This window comes from Fundulus heteroclitus, unplaced genomic scaffold, assembly GCF_011125445.2.
Source record: "Fundulus heteroclitus isolate FHET01 unplaced genomic scaffold, MU-UCD_Fhet_4.1 scaffold_219, whole genome shotgun sequence".
Classification (NCBI taxonomy): domain Eukaryota; kingdom Metazoa; phylum Chordata; class Actinopteri; order Cyprinodontiformes; family Fundulidae; genus Fundulus; species Fundulus heteroclitus.
The window spans coordinates 70,402-91,123 of record NW_023396631.1 but is presented as its reverse complement, the minus strand read 5'-3'; the positions used below and the strand labels follow the sequence as shown (position 1 = coordinate 91,123).

Genomic DNA, 20,722 nt, shown 5'->3' with positions numbered 1-20,722 from the left:
ATTCCTGCTAACTTTTCAAAAATAGTTTCAGGGTGTCATTCGGTCTCTTCATGAATAACTGCAACCATTTTAGTGTGATGGTATCACTCAGTGACTCAGTCATTGTATCCTCCTTCCTCAAACGGCTTCATGACATCACTCTACTTAATGTAGTAGTTTATTTTTCCAAATGTGACTGAAGTGGGTTCAAATTATTTCCTTGATTGATTTATCAGATATAAACACTGCGAGGGGTAAATTTATCGAGAGAGACCCTTAATTTTAGTTAACAGGATACTTCCAAAAATGGACAGGAGAATGAAAACATTCACCCTCTGAGTCTGACGGGAACTTCACTGATTATAAGTCAATTAGCTGATGGCACAACTTTTTAAAGAACATTTCACAGGTTCCTGTTGCACTTTTGGAAATGTCACTGTTTTCAAAAGCTTCTGGAATAAATCTAAATATTACACAATGTGAATTATTGACTATTCATGATCATCTACTTGGAAACATTTTCAACATTCCTATTCAAAATGAAATTAAACACTTAGGAAATGTGTTTTCAAAGGATACAAATAAAAGAGAGTCTCTTAACCTTGAGAATATTATAAGAAAAAAAAAATCAAAAAAAAATTTTTGAACAGTTGGCTCCAAAAAGACCTAAAATTGTTTAATAATTCCATCACAATGATCAAGAACAGAGGATATGCTGGGCACCCTTGGCAAATTCCTTGTTTAACGTCAAAACCTTTGGTTGTCCCAAAAGGCAAAGAAACATAAGCATTAATATCAGAATATGGTAATGAAGTTTGTAATTTTTTTCTAAACCCAAAATGAAGCTCTGAAAACTTTTAAAATGAAATTATGTTCAACTATATCAACAGCCTCATAGAAATCTACAAAGAGAATCATACAATCATCCTCGATTAAATGACTGTAAATAGAAGATCTAATACCAGTCTGATAGAACGATCCTTAAGGAACCAAGATTGTGTTTCACTAATAATCTGCTCTAAACTGTCCTTTAACCGCTTCGCAATGACATGAGTAAAAACCTTAAATGTATTAGTATGTATTTGGTCGTAGAGTTCCAAAAAAATCTATCTTTACCGAGTTTTGGAATAAGACTGGTAACTCCTTGTTTCATTGTAGATGTTAACGTTTCATTAAGAATGATATCTTTAATAACTTTAAAGAGGAAATCTTTTAAATCGTCGCAAAATAATTTATTTAAAAAATTACTGTCAGTCCATCTTGCCCAGGGGCTTTTCCTGTTTTTAATTTGTTTATAGCTTAATCTAATTCTTTAATTATTATGTCAGAATCACAAATTCCTTTAAATATTTAATCACTTTTAGGGATATGGTATTAATTTGGTCAAAAAACTGAGCTGAATTAGTTGTCAGATAATCAGAGAATATATATATATATATATATATATATATATATATATGTATACTACTATACTATACTATATATATATACTGCGACAGACTGGCGACCTGTCCAGGGTGTACCCCGCCTCTCGCCCAGTGAACGCTGGAGATAGGCACCAGCACCCCCCGCGACCCCATGAGGGATTAAGCGGTTTGGAAAATGGATGGATGGATGGATGGATATATATATATATATATATATATATATATATATATATATATATATATATATATATATATTTTATTATTATTATTTTTTTTTTTTTTTTGATGAATGAAATTCAGTTTTAAATTAGAAAATGTGTGTTCAGGACTTTTGGAAGAAAAATTCCTCCGTACATTTCCATAGTGGCAAACAACACCAGTGCATTTAAAAAAGCTGACTAACCTGCTTCCCCCGGTCTGACACTCCTTTGCCTGCCTTCAGCCTTTCAGCTGTGTCTAATCAGTAATCAAGGCAACAGGGAAGCTGATAAAGTTACCTCAGCCACTATCTCCCTTTCAGTTTGTTGTTGCTGTGGCTGGGGCCATGGGGATTTTCACAAGGCAAGTTTAAGTTTTAATTTTGTTGTTTTCTGTTTAGCTATGAAAAATAGGAGTTTGCTGTTCTCACTGAAGGTGACTTAGTTCAAGCCTTAAGCTATTTCTAAAGGCCATGTCTTTAGTCATTTTATAGCTGAATAAGCATAAATTAACAAAGTTCAAATTCAAAACAAATATAAATATTGGCCTGTGTCATGCTGTTGGAATGCTTTTGATAAATTGCAAACATTGACAAAATTAAGCAAAATGGTTCCAGATTTTTTTTTCTACCCGTTGACATAACCAAAATCTTTTAACTAAGGTAATTGTCTCATTTAGGTGGCTACTGGTTTCTTTGTTGGTTGTTGGAGGATACCATGCAGTTGGTAAGCATTATCAAACTGAGTTATGAGACCAGTTGTATACACAAACTAATACATTTTCCCAACAGTTGCCAGTGATGAATCTCCAGCAAAAGACAAGGAGAAAGTTGCAGTTGCTGCGGCCTCTAAAACCTGTTTACACACTGATGCTGGGGACAGGTCTTTAAGGAGGCCGGGGGAACTTGATGATTCGATGCCATTGGTAAATGACACCAGCTGCAACAATGCCACAGATGATGATCAATCTGAGGCTGAAACACTGAAGCAAAACCTAACAGAGTCAGACCACCAGCATCCAACCAATTTGTCTGACCAACAACCAATGGAAGACTCTGATCAAAAGCCAGTACAGCAGCCACGAAACTACTCACCCCAAATGCTCCCACAGTCTCATTGCCCAACTACAAAGTCCACCTGTCAACCACAGGTAATGGAACACCAGCTGTCAAAGTCCCTATCTCAATTTTCTGAGTTACTTCAATGGCTGAAGAAGATTGGCTATAGGCCTGAGGAGAAGGAAAAGAAGAAACAGAAGGACAACGACAAGGAGCAACAGGGACATGGGTACGCAATAAAGTGGTTCCAGGACCTCCAGCAGCAGTATGGTCAGCCCCCAAAGTGGTTCCAGGACCTCCAGCAGCAGTATGGTCAGCCCCCAAAATGGCTTCAGGAGCTCCAGCAGTATGGTCAGCCCCCAAAATGGCTTCAGGAGCTCCAGCAGTATGGTCAGCCCCCAAAATGGCTTCAGGACCTCCAGCAGTATGGTCACCCCCCAAAATGGCTTCAGGGCTTCCAGCAGTATGGTCACCTGATGAAGTGGCCTGTCAATCCCCAGGAACACGGTAAAATGCCAATGTTGCCTCAAATTCCCATCCCTCAGCATCATGGTCACCAGCCCCAACAGTATCAGGATCATGGTTTCCTGTCACATCATGAACCCCCAGCCTATGGCTTCTGGCTACCAGTGCCAGTGGAGCCCCAGCGGGTGCACGGCTTCCGTCCGCAGGGGCCCGTGGAGCCCCAGCGGGTGCACGGCTTCCGTCCGCAGGGGCCCGTGGAGCCCCAGCGGGTGCACGGCTTCCGTCCGCAGGGGCCCGTGGAGCCCCAGCGGGTGCACGGCTTCCGTCCGCAGGGGCCCGTGGAGCCCCAGCGGGTGCACGGCTTCCGTCCGCAGGGGCCCGTGGAGCCCCAGCGGGTGCACGGCTTCCGTCCGCAGGGGCCCGTGCAGCCCCAGTATCAGCACAACCCCATAGTCCCTGTGAATCTCCATGAACATGGGTACATGCCTATAGTCCCCATTGAGCCTCAGATGCCCCAAGAGCAAGAAAGGTACCAGAGCCACAGAGCATCACACCATGTGGCTAGGTGGCCCGATTATCTGCCCCAGAAGCCAAATTATATGGTCATAGCAACCAAAGGCTACCCAAAGAGGCCAAACTACAAACCTAGGCAGCCTAGTAGTCTGCCTCGGGTGGTTTACCGTGTGGCAACGTAACCTCCTTTTGCCAATCAGGTCAGTTGGTAAATTTCAGCTGCAATAAGACTTTTGAAAAGTCTTATTGCTTACTGTTTTTAACCACTGTATTTTACTTCAGACCTGCTTGCTTTGCTAATCTGTTGAATAAAAGTCTATCTTAACCTTGTTTTGACTGTTTTTAGAAAACTGGCTGTGTACCGGTTTTCTGGCAGTTCCCACCAATCCCCTGGAGTCGATGCCTGATTTCAAGTCCCGAGGAGTACAGGGTGCAAATTGGTCAAGTTGCACTGAAACCTTGAGCTTTAGGAGAAAAATAAATTTGTTTGAACCCACTGATGGTTGTTCTTTAATGGCTGCATCTGGAACCTACCTAAGGAAAAACCCTTTTAAATGAATTGCAGTCAAGGAATACTAATTTATCCTGTACTAAACATGTGTGTTGGTAATACAGTGTGTTAGATATTAAGAGGGTGTGGAACAAAATGGGGAAATTGTTAATAGTAATTTAGGAAAGTTGGAGACCCCTTGGCAAAAGGAAAAACTGAACCACTGTTCAGAGCAGAAACTAAGACTTTCTTTGCCAAACCAAGCTATTTAGGAAACACTGAGATTGTCCGAAAGTGTTGCTCCTTTCCTAATGTGCAGCCTGAAAAGTTACACAAGATCCCAGACTGTCGCTATCAGCAAAATCTAATGTTAAAATAAATGCCCATTCTGGTCTGTTTCAATAAAACTGACTTTCTAAAAACTTATCGCATGCTCTATGGACCACATTTACCGTCTGACTTGATGGATTGTTTTGGATTTTGAAGTATAGTTTGCTTGTAATGCTTGCAGATTTAAGTTTAGTGCTACTAAAATTTAATGAATGAGGACACAATCAGTGGTGGTTGTGAATAACTTTGCTGGAAAGATGTGTGTAGACCATGCTCTGGATATCAGTCTACCATCAGTCTGTCACCTGAAGAACATTTCCAGGATTAAAGGACTGTCTCAGCAGGATCTGGAAAAAACTAATCCAATAATTTTATCATTAGAATTGATTACTGCAACGGTGTTTTCACAGGTCTGCCTAAAAAGTGGATCAGGCAGCTGATCCAGGACGCTGCTGCCAGTGTCCTCACTAAGACTAAGAAAATAGAGCACATCACCCCAGTTCTAAAGTCCTTACACTGGCTCCCTGTATCTCAGAGAATAGACTTTGAAATGCTTCTGTTAGTCTATAAATCCCTGAATGGCTTAGCACCTAAATACATCACAGACTTATCAGTGTATCAACCCTCCAGACCACCAAGGTCTTCTGACTCCAGCCTACTCTGCAGAAGCAGCATTTATTCCTATGCTCCACTAATCTGGAACAAACTCACAGAAAACTAAAAGTTCTGAAAGCCTGAGTTCTTTTAAATCAAGATTAAAAACATTTTAGGATTGCCCTTGACTGTTCCAGTTAAACTGTTTTACAGAAAAATCATTAGTTCAGTTTTGTAGTCCAACTGTTTTTAATGTTTGCTTTTAGTTTCTATTTTCCCATGTTTTATTTTTACATTTTATTCCAACTTGTTTTTATTCTGTTTTACTTTCCTATATTTTAATCATGTAAAACACTGCATTCTTTGTGCTGAAATGTGCTACATAAATAAATGTGCCTTGCCTCTCATGGACTGCAAATACCACGGCAGTGGTGAGGAAGGCTCAGCAGCGTCTCCAGCTCCTGAGAGTGCTCAGGAGAAATAACCTGGACTGGCTGCTGGTGACCCTCTACAGAGCCACCATAGAGAGCATCCTGGCGTACTGCATCACAGTGTGGTACGCGGGGTGCTCAGCAGCAGACAGGAGCGCCCTGCAGAGGGTCATCAACGCAGCCCGGAAGATCCCTGGATGCTCTCTGCCCAGCCTGTAGGACATTGCCAAGTTTAGCTACCTCAGCAGGGGTATCATAAAGGACACCTCCCACCCCAGCAACTACCATTGTGACCAGTTACCGTTGGCCCGGCGGCAACAGGTCACACAAACCAGGACAAATAGACTCAGAGATTCAGAGAATGGTTTACTTTCCAAGAGCTTTCACTGTAACAAATCAACAAATTAACTTGTCCCCAAAAATCATACATATACTGGTTATATTCATTATGTGCAATAAATGAAGCAATTTCTGTGCAATTAATTATATATACTAAGTGAAATGAACTGCTTCTTACCATTTTTACAGTTTTGACTGCACTGGCACTGACGGTGCTACTGTGTATATATCTGTATATATTATTATTGCTTTTTTTTGTCTTTTATTTTAGGCTAGTATTGTTTTTTATGTTCATTGTAATTTGCACCAAAGGGAGTTGCACTCAAATTTCATTGTAAACTGTACAATGACCATAAAGGCTATTCTATTCTATCTGCAAAGTCAATATATTATTCTGTTATTCTCTCCATACATTTTTACTCCTGCCACAAAGATGACATGTTTAGCTGTTTCCCTCTTTGATGAAGCTGCTATGCTCTGTAGCATAGAAAGTGATCACTTTTGTTTTTAAAACCCTTGGTCAATTTCAGGAGATTGTTTGTCTGGAGGTTTCTTCTTGCTACTTTCCTTGAGTCTCTCCTTTCTGCTGTCACCACATGCATGCATGCTCAGAAGGAGTGATTACTGCAAAGTTAATCATTCAGTGAAACTTTTTCCTTATGTAAGGCAAGTCAAGTTTATTTGTAAAGTGCATTCCAGTAGCAAGATAATTCAAAGTGCTGTACATGTGCAGAACATAACATAACATAGAAAAGAAAATATATAGAGGAAAGTACATTTCAGTTGAATAGTAGCTGTAAGTTGGACACGATACTTTGGACAACAAAGTTAGTCTAATGAAGTTGTAGTTAACTAGGACAGTTTTAATTGAACATTAACATTTAAAGGTAATGCAGAATCAGAAGGCCTTTTATTGTCACACGTACAAGAATAAAGCCAGCTCAAAACAGTGCAGAAATATCAAAATGTCAAATTATCAAATTATGTACAGATTAAGAGTTAAGGTGTACAGTCCTGGGTGTTATGTATATAACATTTAAAGGAACTCAGGGTTTAACCACTTTCAGAAAAATTACATAGACTAACTTATTTTTTACCAATTGGCACCAAAAACTGATCTTGAATGAAATTGGAAGGAATTCACATTTTTAGATTAATCTTCCCAAAAACGACTTAACTGATTGTTCTGCGTAAGTATTGGACCGGTTTGTTTTGAAAAGGGCCTTGAGATATTAATATGTGAGAATTTAAACTGAATAAATAAAAAAATTAATTGAAAGTTTGTAATATTTTCCACACATTTTGCCATCAAATGTCATTGCAACAAATTTATTAGATATACTCTTTGTATTTTAGTGTTGTTCAATATTATCTTCATATCAGTCTCCTCTCTATTTTTTCAAATGTCATACATCTAGTTCTAATCAGTCTTAGTGATAAATTGTTTTTGATCAAACTGTTTTTCAATTTTACCAAAGTTTTGAGTGATTACCTCCAAAAGCTGTTGTAGGTTGTTTCCCTTACTAAACATTGTTGTGTATGTTAGATGTTTTATTTTTTGTAAAGAACAAATTCCATTGGTCCCAACACTCCCCCCTGGTGGACACCACAAGAAATGCCCAACCATTTTGAAAATTGTCCTCTCATCTTCACAATATTGCTGTTGATCAAATAAACTTTGATCCAAACCAAAAGCCCCTCTGTGGTATATTTTACCAATTATCAGTTGCAGCAAAAACCTTTTACATAAACATCAAATATATATTTTCTGAGGTTAGCAATAGTTGTGACGAGATTCATTTACTCTGTAGATGTGGATCTGGTTCTAAACCTGTGTTGATTCTCCTTGAGGATTTTGTGTTTTGCAATAAATCTATCCTGTGTGAGTTTCTGTTGTATTAAAAAGTAAAGAAAAAAGCCCAAACTTAGTGAAATTGTGTTTATTTTCAGCTGAGAGTGGTAGAATTTTGGCAACTTTCTTTTTAGGTATATGGCCACTAGGATATGAATAAAAAGCCATGTACCTACATAAAATACACCCCTGGCAAACCTCTGCACACTGTTGTTTACATTGGAATGTAAAAGAAGTCCCATTATGGTTTTGCGACGCTGTATACCTCTTTTGTAAGATATTTGACAACACCTGCGTTTAACTACTGACACCTGGTTTCATTTACCCAAACAAGGCAGGAGAGAGGTATAAAAAGGTTCAGAGTTGTAGTAGCAGCATACATTTTTTCTGCCTAAGTAGGTTGTGAGCTTTGGTAGCAAGTTACTGGGCTTGCTGTCAACTGTGGTTGACATTATGGGATTTCTGTTAAGGTACGTGTCAACCTGTGGAATAAGTTTGACAGTTTATATAATTTAACTAATTATTTTTATCTCCCTAGATTGCTGGTGGTCTCCGTACTAGCAGTGGGGACAAGTAAAGTATATGGTAAGGTTATCTAACTGTTATCTAAATTTGATTGTATATTAAATCAAACTCTTAAATCATGTCTGTCTCTCAATCAGCAACACATATGCTCTCAATGCCTGAGCCAGACTTTCCAACTAGGGGCCTAAGTAAACCACTCAAATTGCCAGAGAAGCTGAGCTATCCACTATGGTTTTCAATGGCTCCCTTATACCTACCCCAGCAGAACCCAGACATTAACAGGCCCAGGTACCCAGTAGGAGGTCCAGTCCCTCGGGCCCAACCACCAATGCTTCCTGTTGAGCCCAAGTATCCAATAGGAGGTCCAATCCCTCAGGCCCAGCCACCAATGCTTCCTGTTGAGCCCAAGTATCCAATAGGAGGTCCAGTCCAACAACCACAGTTTCCTGGATGGCAGCCTTGTTCAACAGGTCCTTGTAGGCTACCAATGTTTCCGGTTGAGCCCAGGTATCCAATTGGAGGTCCAGTCTCTCAGGCCCAGCCACCAATGCTTTCTGTTGAGCCCAAGTATCCAATAGGAGGTCCAATCCCTCAGGCCCAGCCACCAATGCTTCCGGTTGAGCCCAAGTACCCAATAGGAGGTCCAGTCCAACAACCACAGTTTCCTGGATGGCAGCCTTGTTCAACAGGTCCTTGTAGGCTACCAATGTTTCCGGTTGAGCCCAGGTATCCAATTGGAGGTCCAGTCTCTCAGGCCCAGCCACCAATGCTTCCTGTTGAGCCCAAGTACCCAATAGGGGGTCCAGTCCAACAACCACAGTTTCCTGGAAAGCATCCTTGTTCACGGGGAAATCCAGTTGGCTCTTGCGCACCACCTATGTTTCATGTAAACCCAAATTATCCATTTGAGAGTCCAAGCACACAAAGGCTTTCTGCTGGGTCAAAATACCCAGTAGAGGGTCCAATGGGCCATGGACTATTGTCGTTCATGTTCAACTTGGAGCCTGGAAAGGACCTTAATGATCACTTGCACCATGGATATCCACCTAGAAGTCCAGACTGCGAGAGCAAATGGCCATTTCTTCCATCAAAGCCCTGCTCTTAAAGGTTAGTAGTAATGGTCTTTATGAAGGGCAGTTGTAGTTGATCTGTTTAAAAAAAAAAAAAAACTTTTTTTTTTTTTCTTTAAAGGACCAGCGGCAGTGAAGACTGAATCATCATCATCATTCACCTTTCAAAATAAAGAACTTGATCTGATTTTTGTGTGTGGGGTTTTTTTTTTTTTTTTTTTTTTTTTTTTTTTTTTTTTTTTTTTTTTTTTTCCCTCCCATGTATAGTGTGTTCCCCTAGTTTCAACTTGTTTGCCCTGCTTCCCTCATATCATGCAACGCTTGCTTGCAGGATGGCAGCGCGGTCCTTGTCAGTGGGGAAATTCAAGTGTATCCGCAAAGTGACAACTACATGCAGAGGGCAACAAAAATTACAGTGATATCAAACATAAATTGGCCAATAAAGTTTACTGAACTGTGCAAATGGCAAAGATGTGAGTTGGGAGCAGTGGATATAATCTGGCAGCTAATAGGTCTTACAATAAGCTCCTTGGTGCACCTAGGATGCAGGAATCTCTGAGCTCTGGTTCTGCAATAGCTTCATCCAGGGGTGGGAGACAAAGTTTAATTTTTGACAGTTGTCTTCTATGCTCTGCACTGTTTAAACAGAGCTGGTACTCCAAATATTGCCTAGAATATACATACTACATACATGGCAAAGATTCAGGGTGTATAAACCATGCACACCCACACCAGCATGCAATTTCCCTTTTTATAGATCAAAGCTGCACCTGAACGTTGGTGTATCAGGTTTGGCCCTCTACATGCCCAGGTTCAACAATAAATGGTCAATGCAAAGAACTGCATGAATGTTGATGTATAACAGCCAGTTGATGGTTAATGGCTACCACAGAGAAAAGGCTAAGAAACTGCTAATTTCAGAGAATGGCATTTATTACATTTGTAAATCAGACTTACACATCCCCACTATCCAAAAAAGGTTAAATACAACTGAACATAATTTGACCTAACCAGGAACTTCAGATCTGATGTCCAGTTCTATTTTTTATTTTATTTTGATTTACAATGTCCTGGATGGCTGAGAATCTTCACCTGCATTGATACCATTACAAGTTAAATTAAGTTCTCGTTTTAGTTTTGGCAGTTATCTTGATCTCATGTTCAATTTCATGTGCTTAATTCATAGTAAATCAAGGCTGGAGTAGTTCATCCTAAATCTGATACAAAACTGGAAAATCCGTAGCGTTTGTTTTGTTTTTTTAAACCTGACAAAAACCTTAGTGTCCCCCATGCTGGTTGGTGAACGCTATTTACCCTGTAGAATTGGCAACACCTGTCTTTAGGAAACTGAAAGAAATCTATGAGGAGGATTGGCGGGAGATTTGAAGAAAACAATTTGGACAAAGCAGATAGCAACCAGCTGTACCGTGAGTGTAGCAATGGGCCATAGTTCTGATGGTGATGATTATGATGAATGGCCTTCCGATATGGAGATAAGTCAAACCAAAATGGCAAGAAAGAAATCTTGGTCGGAAGTGAGTAGTGAAGAACAAAATAGCACAAGGAAAAATGCTAAAAAGATTAAAGCTAAAGCAGATGATAGCCGTAGTTACGAGGAAAGAAAACAGGAAGAATGGAAAGCTATAATTACACTTAGCAGCAAGAAGGGACATTTTCATCCAGTTCAAATCACTAAAGCAATAGAAAAGGAAATAGGAATGATTAAATATGCTAAACTGTTAAATAATAGAAGAATCTTGATTTCAGCAGTAAGTAAAAAACAGCAAGAAATGATATTAAAAATGAAAGACCTCGGGGGAGAAAAAATTAAAGTTCACATACCAGGAATGGCAGCTACATTAAGAGGAGTAATTTCAAATGTCCCTTTAGAAATTTCTATGGAAGAACTGAAGAAAGAAGTAAAAGGTGGGAAAGTAATAGAGGCAAAAAGACTCCAAACAAATAGAGGTGGCAGCAAAACAGATAGTTTGTCTGTGTTGCTGGTGTTTGAAAAAACAATGCCTCCAGAAGTGAAAATTGGATGGATAAATTATAAAGTTAGGGAATATATTCCTCAACCTTTAAGATGTTTTAAATGTCAGAGGATGGGACACACAGTGCAACAGTGTAAATGGAGGCAAAGATGTGCAAAATGTGGGGGAGAACATGAGTATGGTAAATGTAATAAGGATGCTAAAATAAAATGCTGTAATTGTGGGGGAGAGCATAGTGCTGCTTACGGTGGATGTGAGGTTCAGAAAAAAGCAAAAGAAGTACAGAAATATAAAATCTTAAACAAAGTGTCATATGCAGAGGCTGTACGAAATGTTGGTGCTATGGAACAAAACAGATTAACAGAATATCAATTAAATGATGGTACGAGACAGGAAGGACTTCCACAGAGAATACATACAAGAAGAGTTCAACCAGAAAGAACTCAGACTCCACAGCAGACATGTAGCCATAAGTGTATAGTGGAAGAAAATTCAATGATTGTAGAAAAAAAGGGATTTATAGCTTTCATATGCAAAGTCATCAATGTTACATCCAGGCAACAAAGAAAAAGTGATAGAATCAAAACAGTGGTAGAAGCTGCCATAGAGTTTCTAGATATCAAAGATATTAAAGCTGAAGATATTCATGAAATGCTAAGTATCAATAATGATGGAGGGTCTCAAAGTATTAATTAAAATTATAATGGTACTCCATTTCTTACAATGGAATGCCAGAAGTTTGATAGCAAATGGACAAGAACTTAAAAAATATGTAACAGATTCCAAAGTTAAACCAGATGTTATTTGTGTACAAGAAACATGGCTAAAACCTCATCTTGATTTTATTCTACCTGGATATGAATCCGTTAGATTAGATAGAGATGGTAAGCAGGGTGGGGGATGTGCAACATTTGTAAGGGAAGAAATACCATTTCGAAGAATAGTAAATTCAATAGAAATAGAATGTGTAATAATAGAAATATATAAAACAGATAAAAAATTAATGATAATTAATCTATATAATCCTTGTAAACCATTAAAATTAGAAACATTAGAAAACGTAAGAATAGGGAATGGGAAAGAAATATGGTGTGGAGATTTTAATGCACATAATAGTCTTTGGGGAAGTAAGCATACTGATAGTAATGGAGAAGTGGTGGAAGATTTAATGGATGTTAGAAAACTAGTATGTATAAATAATGGAAAAGGGACTAGAATAGATATCCATTCTAACATGGTCACATGTATTGATCTCACCATGGTATCAGATAGTCTGGCAAATTCATGTGAGTGGAATGTTGAGGAAAACACAAGTATAGGAAGTGATCATTATCCAATAATATTTTCAGTTAATGTTAAAATAGATGTACAAGAAAGGCCTATTCATAAGAAATGGATGTTTGAAAAAGCAGATTGGGAAAAATTTAAAGAAATATGTAACAAATCAGTAGAATCAATTTCAATGAAGGAAGATATTGAGGAATGTTATTCTGAGATCACCCAGATAATTTTAAACGCAGCGTTAAAGAGTATACCTTATAAATCAGTGGGGAGAAAGAAAAAAACAATACCTTGGTGGAATGATGAATGTACAAAAGCAATAAAAGAACGTAATAAAGCATTTAGAATGTTAAAGAAAACTCTGAGTCAAGAAAATGTGATTAATTATCAGAGGGAAAGAGCAAAAGTTCGTAGAGTTATAAAGAACAGTAAGAGAAATACATGGAAAAGTTATTGTTCTACAATAGGAGGTGAAGTTAAAATAGGAGAGGTTTGGTCAATGTTAAAGAAAATGAGTGGGACTAAAGTATTTGTTAAAATACCAGTATTAGAGGATGATGGAGTAATTGCAATAACAGATAGGGAAAAAGCTAATGCACTGGGAAAGAAGTTTGCTAGTGTGCATAATGGGGACCATTTAGATAATAAGCATAGACAGCATATGGAGAAGATACTAGTAGAAAATAGAGATATATTTATTCACAAAGAAAGTGAGGAAAATGCATTACATGCAGATATAAATATGAATGAATTAAAAATTGTATTAAAGGGTATCAGAAATAGCGCAACAGGAGAAGATAAGTTAAGTTATATGATGTTTCAGAAATTACCTGAGAAAGCATTTGAGCTTATATTACATTTATTTAATAAAATTTGGAAAGAAGGTAAAAAGCCAAAAAGATGGAAAAGTGCATTAATATTGCCTTTTAATAAGCCTGGGAAAAATCCTAATGAAGTTGGAAATTATAGACCTATTCCCCTAACATCACATTTATGTAAATGGATGGAAAAAATATTAGTAAGAAGACTAAATTATACTCTTGAGAAAAAAGGAATATATGCACCATATCAAAGTGGATTTAGAAAAGGTCGTTCTACTATGGATGCTGTGGTGAAAGTAAGTAATGAGATGGAAAAAGCATTTAAAATGAAAGAAATAATGAATATTGTGTTATTAGATATAGAAAAGGCTTATGATTCAATGTGGCGGGAAGGATTATTAATTAAATTAAATATGATAGGAATTAGGGGTAGATTTTATAATTGGGTTCTAAATTTTCTAACAGAAAGAAGAATTATAGTTAAAGTAGGAGCTGAAATTTCAGAACAATTTGAAATAAATAATGGAATTCCGCAAGGAAGCGTTATTAGTCCAGTATTATTTAATATAATGATTAATGATATTTTTATGAAACTAGATAGAAGGATTGGATCAGCTTTATATGCGGATGATGGGGCCATATGGACAAGAGGAAGAGAATCCAAAATAGTAAGAAATAGAATCAAGGAGGCAATAGGAGAAATTGAAAAATGGTCATATAGATGGGGCTTTAAGCTCTCGACAAGTAAATGTTGTAATATGATATGTACAAAAAAGAAAAAGATAAATGAACAGAATTTGGAATTATATGGTCACAAAATGGAGACAGTAAGTAATTTTAAATATCTGGGTATATGGCTAGATCAAAAAGGAACATGGAGAACACATATAGAAAAAGTAGAGACGAAATGTAAGAAAATCATAAATCTCATGAGAGCAGTAGCAGGAAAAGATTGGGGAGCAAGTAAACAATCATTGGTGCATATCTATAGGGCTTTAATGAGATCAACAATAGACTATGGGTGTTATATATATGGAGCAGCAGCTAAAACAAATTTAATGAAAATAGAACGAGTAATTAATAAAGCAATGAGAATTTGTACTGGTGCAATGAGATCAACACCAACTAAAGCAATGCAGGTAGAGTTAGGAGAAGTGCCTTTAGATTTAAGAAAAGATCAGCTCATGGTTACATATTGGTGTCGGTTATATGGATGTGGAAATGAAAATATAGCAAAAAGTGTTATAAAAGAGTGTTGGGAATATAATTCTTTTAAAGGTAAAGGTTTTGGATGGATAATAAAAGATAAATCAGAAGAATATAAAATAAGAAATATATGGTTTAACTCACCTAGACCTATAAGTAATATCCCTATTTGGTTATTTCCAAATGTCGAGGTAGATTTTTATATAATGGAATTAAAAAAAGAGTGGGTAAACAGAAGGAGAGGTCAAATGGCAAATCATTATATAAGAACTAAATATTATAGCTATTTAGATATATATACAGATGGATCTAAAGATGATAAAGGAAAAGTAGGTATAGGAATATATATTCCAATGATGAATGTAAGCATCGGTAGGAGACTACCTGATCAGATGTCAGTATATACAGCAGAAATGATGGCAATAATTATAGGATTACAATGGATAGAGGAAGTAAACCTGATAGAGTGGTTTGTTGTGTTGATTCTTTGGCAGCACTTTACAGTATACAAAATATGAAATCAGAAAGAGAAGATTTATTATTAGAAATACATCAAAGTTTGTTCAGAATACAAAAAATGTATATAAATATAAAGTTTTGTTGGGTTCCAGCCCATGTAGGAATAAATGGAAATGAAAGAGCAGACCAAATAGCTAAAAAATCAATTAGAACAAATAATATTATAAATATACCGTATGGGAAAGGAGAAGCTAAGGCAATAATTAAAAAAGAAATTAAGGAAAAATGGCAGGATAGATAGAAAATGGATAAAAGTGGAAGAAATTATTATATGATACAGAAATCTATTAATGCCAAGGGTGTGACAAGGAAAAATCGAAGAGAGGAGACTATGTTAACTAGATTAAGATTTGATCATACTGGGTTAAATAAAACATTATTTTTATTAAAGAAAAGTGAAACAGATGAATGTATAGAATGTAAAGTAATAGAAAATGTAGAACATATTTTATTATATTGCAGGAAATATGATAAAGAAAGGATAAGATTAAAACAAAAGACAAGACAAATTGGAAGGGAATGGAATTTGAAAGGATTAATAGGAACAACAGGAGAGGGGATAAAGGAAATGCAGAAAACTGTTATTAAATATCTTAAGAATACAGGATTATATTATAAGATTTAAAGGTATATGTATATATGGATGTATGTATATTTTGTATGTATATATGTATATGTATAGATAGATAAATATATAGATATATATGGATATATAGAGATATAGATATATAGAAATATGGATATGGAAATATGGATAGAGATATATAGGTATATAGAAATATGGATATAGCGATATAGATGTGTAGAAATATGGATATAAATGTATATAAATATAGAAATATGGATATAGATATAAATAATCATCACATTGATATGGCCCATGCTACATACTCCGGTACAGTAGGTGGCGGTATGCACCTAAAAGTTAAGGTTGCAATCTGCCATTAAACAAAAAGAAGAAGAAGAACACCTGTCTTTAGCTAATTATGCCTGTGTCCATTTGACAGCAAGTTAAGGAGAAGGAGCATTCTTAAACACTGTCGGTTAGTTTTCTTGATAAAAAAATACTGAATTGGCTGCTTGGTGTGCCTGAAGTTATGGGATTTTTCTTTGGGTAAGCTTTTGGAGAGTGAATATGTCACTCTAAACTCAAGTTGAAAAGTTTTGTAGATATTAAAGGGCCTTACATAAATTGGACTCTTTCTTTCCAGGTTGTTGCTGTTGTCAACAGTTGCTGTTCAAAGACAAGTAAATGGTAATGTTTTGCATCATCAATGTAAAAGTATACATGATGTGTTATTTTGGTCTGTGATATTTTATTTACTAAGAAAATGGAAAGAATGCTTGAATAAGTGACTGGTTATGTGGTGACAAAAACACTCTTCAAACAGGTGACACCACTGGCTTTGCCACCAAACATGAAGACGCAGAAACACTCCTGGCTGGTTTCCGACCAGTTTTTGATGAGCCTAAATACCCAGTAGGGGGACCAGTGAGCACTGAGTACCTGCCAAACAGGCCCAACATACCTCAGCAGCATTATGACTACCCACCCCAGAGTCTGAAACTGTCCCGACATAAATGGTATCATAGTTACCCACCCCAAGGTCCACAAAATCAACAGCAACATGGTTACTCTCCCGAGAACTCCCTGTTTCCCCAGCAACAGCATCACAGCCCCCTACTCCAGGCACCTGTGTGGCCCCAACATCAGCAACGGCATAATGCCCCCCTGCCCCAGGGCCCCATGTTGTCCAAACCTCAGCAACAGCATCACGGTGCCATGCCCCAAAGCCCCATGGGGCCTCAACGTAAGGAACCCCGGCGCCCTGTGACGCCCCATCGTCAGCAACGGCATCAGGGTCCCATGTTGCTCCAACCTCAACAACAGCATCAAAGCTCCCTCTCCCAGGGCCTTATGGGGTCCCGACGTCAGGAACAGCATCACGGTGCCATGCCCCAGGGCCCTGTGGTGCCCCAACATCAGCAACGGCATCAGGGCCCAATGTTGCCCCAACATCAGCAACGGCATCAGGGCCCCATGTTGCTCCAACCTCAGCAACGGCATCAGGGCCCCATGTTGCTCCAACCTCAACAACAGCATCAAAGCTCCCTCTCCCAGGGCCTTATGGGGTCCCGACATCAGGAACAGCATCACAGTGCCATGCCCCGGGGCCCTGTGGTGCCCCAACATCAGCAACGGCATCAGGGCCCAATGTTGCCCCAACATCAGCAACGGCATCAGGGCCCAATGTTGCCCCAACATCAGCAACGGCATCAGGGCCCCATGTTGCTCCAACCTCAGCAACGGCATCAGGGCCCCATGTTGCTCCAACCTCAACAACAGCATCAAAGCTCCCTCTCCCAGGGCCTTATGGGGTCCCGACGTCAGGAACAGCATCACGGTGCCATGCCCCAGGGCCCTGTGGTGCCCCAACATCAGCAACGGCATCAGGGCCCAATGTTGCCCCAACATCAGCAACGGCATCAGGGCCCCATGTTGCTCCAACCTCAGCAACGGCATCAGGGCCCCATGTTGCTCCAACCTCAACAACAGCATCAAAGCTCCCTCTCCCAGGGCCTTATGGGGTCCCGACGTCAGCAACAGCATCACAATGCCATGCCTCTGAGCCCTGTGGTGCCCCAACATCAGCAACGGCATCAGGGCCCCATGTTGCCCCAACCTCAGCAACAGCATCAAAGCTCCCTGTCCCAGGGCTTTATGGGGTCCCGACGTCAGCAACAGCATCACAGTGCCATGCCCCGGGGCCCTGTAGTGCCCCAACGGCATCAGGGCCCAATGTTGCCCCAACCTCAGCAGCAGCATCAAATCTCCCTGTCCCAGGGCCTTATGGTGCCCCAACGTCAGCAACGGCATCAGGGCACCATGCTGCCCCAACGTCAGCATCAAAGCTCCCTGCCCCAGGGCGTTATGGGGTCCCAACGTCAGCAACAGCATCCCGGTGCCATGCCCCGGGCCCCTGTGGTGCCCCAACGGCATCAGGGCACCATGCTGCCCCAACCTCAGCAACAGCATCAAAGCTTCCAGCCCCAGGGCCTTATGGGGTCCCAACGTAAGAAACAGCATCACAATGTCATGCCCCGGGGCCCTGTGACGCCCCATCGTCAGCAACAGCATCAGGGCCCCATGTTGCCCCAACCTCAGCAACAGCATCGAGGTCCCCTGACACAGGGTACCATGTTGCCCCAAAGTCAGCAATCCCAACATCAGCCACGGCATCACAGCCCCCTGCCCCAGGGCCCTATATTTATCAAAAGTCAGCAATGGCATCATGGCCCCATGCCCCAAGGTCCCATGGAGTCCCAACATCACCATCAACATCATGGTCCCCCTCCCCAGGGCTCCATGGTGCCCCAACTTCAGCAACAGCATCAAGGTCCCCTGAACCAGGGCACCATGTTGCCCCAACCTCAGCAACAGCATCAAAGCTCCCTGCCCCAGGGCCTTATGGGGTCCCAACGTAAGAAACAGCATTACAATATCATGCCCCGGAGCCCTGTGACGCCCCATCGTCAGCATCAGGGCCCCATGTTGCCCCAACCTCAGCAACAGCATCGAGGTCCCCTGACACAGGGTACCATGTTGCCCCAAAGTCAGCAACTCCAACATCAGCCACGGCATCACAGCCCCCTGCCCCAGAGCCCCATATTTCTCAAAAGTCAGCAATGGCATCATGGCCCCATGCCCCAAGGTCCCATGGAGTCCCAACATCACCATCAACATCATGGCCCCCCTCCCCAGGGCTCCATGGTGCCCCAACTTCAGCAACAGCAGCCTCGTGCTCTGTCGGTTTCCCAAAGTCAGCAACACCGTCATGGCTACCGACCCCAGGGACCCTTCATGAACCAACAACATAGTGACAACCCACCCCAGGACCAACTGATTCCAGAATATCAGCACAAACGTGGTGACCTCCCACCCCAGGGACTGTTGTGGCAACAGCAATATCATGTAGTGCCTACGTCCCCAACTGCACAGAAGTACCATGGTTATCCAACAATAATGTCCCAACATCATGGTTCTCTTCCACAGGATCCCAAACAGCAGTCCCACAATCAGGAGCCAAATGTACTGGAGCAGCTGTATCTTGACTACATGACTCAGGTGGCCCAAGAACCTAAACAGAATGGCCAGTATTCTAGCTACACGCATTGGCAGCCTGATATACCAAACCAGCATCACAATCCCCAACAGAACACCTATTCAACGAAAAGCCCCCAGCGTAAACGCTACTTAGGCAAGCACCAGGGGAAGATGATCAAATTGCCACAGAAACCTTATATTGCCATCAACCGACCTGGTCTGTTCCAGAGGCGCCACTTCTAAAAAGAATGGCATGAGTGGAGCTAATGTGAACATTTTGCCGTGTGCTTTATTAGGTTGCCAATTAAAACCCGCCGTGAGCTATGAGCTGAGTTTTGTTTGTCTGTTTTTTTTGTGTTTGTTTGGAGGGGGGGGGGGGAGTTCAATAACAGCACTTTTACAAAATTTACAACACGGTTAAAACATTTATTCAAGCTAACATTGGTTTTTAGCTTTACATATGATTTCTTTGCTGAAGGCAGGATGGGTTTGGCCAGCTTTATGTCAATATACCGAAGGCTAAAACTAGCCCTTTTAATATTTTTTGTCTAATATTAGAAAGGCTGAAGTACAGACTGATGGTAACAAATGACCTGAGATCTTCATATGGGTGAAATGGCATGGAGAGAAAAGGGTTCACTTGCAATGGGTCTAAACATCTGTTTAGAAGAATAAATATTGGTTTGCTGTTGCAGTTCTACATTACAATGAAATTGGTCTTCTGCATTGAACTCATCACCCTGTTGGGAGCTTACAGCGCCTGGGGAGCAATCTAGGGTTAAAGGAATGTTCTGTTCTAACCTTTAAGCCGCCGCTCTAATATCAAGATTTTTTTTTGTGACAAAACCAAAAAACCCATGTATATAATTGGAGGTTTAACATTTTTCTTTCCATAGGATCTGAAATATTTTCTTCCTTGCAGGTAAACATGCTCAACCAGGTTATAGGTTTTTCTCTAAAAGTGCTTACCTCTGGCCGGACCTTTTGGAAAATTGGAAAAGTAGCCAAATTTTGGCAGCAAGCATCAACTACACCTGTGGGAAACCTAGAAAATATCCCACCAACTACTGCCAACTTGCTCTGGCAAGCTGTTCTTGGACTGTGGGAGATAGCCTTCTTTATTTTTTTATTAAAATTTTTATTTTGTTGAAACAAACATAAAAACAAACATTCGAAAGTCCTGAATGAAAGGGAGCTGAAAGAAGAATCTTATGTTATCTGCCCCCTTTACCTAAAGCAATACGTTTACAAAGAAATTAAATTACAAAAGCATCAACAAAATCAACACAATGAGCATCAAAACATAAATAACAAAAACAAAAGATAATTAACTGAAACATCTGTCCTCAAAAACTAAAATACACATTTTATTTTAGGTTGATTTACTGTATATTCATAAAACTTGACATGACTATTAATAATTAAGCATAACTTATATATTCCCTCAGCATAGCAGCTTTTATTGTCCTTTTAAATCTGAATGGTGATTGTGATTCTTTAGTTTCTTTGTTCAGATTGTTCCATAA

General features: G+C 39.7%; 3 protein-coding genes across 10 annotated transcripts; all 3 read left to right on the top strand.

Annotated features, from left to right (window-relative positions):
• The first annotated feature begins 1,875 nt into the window (after positions 1-1,875).
• Positions 1,876-4,136, top strand: LOC118559094 (transcription factor SPT20 homolog). 3 transcript variants are annotated; one of them, XM_036129803.1, is made up of 5 exons: positions 1,876-1,967; positions 2,283-2,329; positions 2,395-2,931; positions 3,013-3,839; positions 3,986-4,136. In XM_036129803.1, the coding sequence occupies exons 1-4, from the start codon at positions 1,951-1,953 to the stop codon at positions 3,819-3,821; spliced, it is 1,410 nt and encodes a 469-aa protein (XP_035985696.1). In that variant the 5' UTR covers positions 1,876-1,950; the 3' UTR covers positions 3,822-3,839; positions 3,986-4,136. The 3 variants fall into 3 exon arrangements, with proteins under 3 accessions (XP_035985696.1, XP_035985695.1, XP_035985694.1); XM_036129802.1 differs by having other exon boundaries at positions 2,395-3,290; positions 3,333-3,839; XM_036129801.1 differs by having other exon boundaries at positions 2,395-3,839.
• Positions 4,137-8,009: 3,873 nt separating this feature from the next.
• Positions 8,010-9,472, top strand: LOC105922782 (proline-rich protein 2). Of its 2 annotated transcripts, XM_036129810.1 has the most exons (5): positions 8,010-8,145; positions 8,214-8,260; positions 8,338-8,562; positions 8,623-9,307; positions 9,392-9,472. In XM_036129810.1, the coding sequence occupies exons 1-4, from the start codon at positions 8,129-8,131 to the stop codon at positions 9,303-9,305; spliced, it is 972 nt and encodes a 323-aa protein (XP_035985703.1). In that variant the 5' UTR covers positions 8,010-8,128; the 3' UTR covers positions 9,306-9,307; positions 9,392-9,472. The 2 variants fall into 2 exon arrangements, with proteins under 2 accessions (XP_035985703.1, XP_035985702.1); XM_036129809.1 differs by having other exon boundaries at positions 8,338-9,307.
• A 6,580-nt stretch (positions 9,473-16,052) lies between these two features.
• LOC118559095 (putative mediator of RNA polymerase II transcription subunit 26) lies at positions 16,053-19,519 on the top strand. Of its 5 annotated transcripts, none has more exons than XM_036129808.1 (5): positions 16,053-16,205; positions 16,303-16,346; positions 16,483-17,073; positions 17,320-18,432; positions 18,835-19,519. In XM_036129808.1, the coding sequence occupies exons 1-5, from the start codon at positions 16,189-16,191 to the stop codon at positions 19,437-19,439; spliced, it is 2,370 nt and encodes a 789-aa protein (XP_035985701.1). In that variant the 5' UTR covers positions 16,053-16,188; the 3' UTR covers positions 19,440-19,519. The 5 variants fall into 5 exon arrangements, with proteins under 5 accessions (XP_035985701.1, XP_035985698.1, XP_035985697.1 ...); XM_036129805.1 differs by having other exon boundaries at positions 16,483-17,565; positions 17,638-18,432; XM_036129807.1 differs by having other exon boundaries at positions 16,061-16,205; positions 16,483-17,945; positions 18,156-18,432.
• Positions 19,520-20,722: the final 1,203 nt, after the last annotated feature.

What these genes read in the sequence shown, in the direction of transcription:
- LOC118559095 (XM_036129804.1), top strand. An exon ending in TGTTCAAAGACAAGTAAATG is followed by an intron (nt 16,347 to 16,482) that starts GTAATGTTTTGC and finishes CTCTTCAAACAG; the next exon opens with GTGACACCACTGGCTTTGCC. An exon ending in GTCCCAACATCACCATCAAC is followed by an intron (nt 18,433 to 18,834) that starts ATCATGGTCCCC and finishes ATCACCATCAAC; the next exon opens with ATCATGGCCCCCCTCCCCAG.
- LOC118559094 (XM_036129801.1), top strand. An exon ending in TGGAGGATACCATGCAGTTG is followed by an intron (nt 2,330 to 2,394) that starts GTAAGCATTATC and finishes TTTTCCCAACAG; the next exon opens with TTGCCAGTGATGAATCTCCA.
- LOC105922782 (XM_036129809.1), top strand. An exon ending in GGGGACAAGTAAAGTATATG is followed by an intron (nt 8,261 to 8,337) that starts GTAAGGTTATCT and finishes TCTCTCAATCAG; the next exon opens with CAACACATATGCTCTCAATG.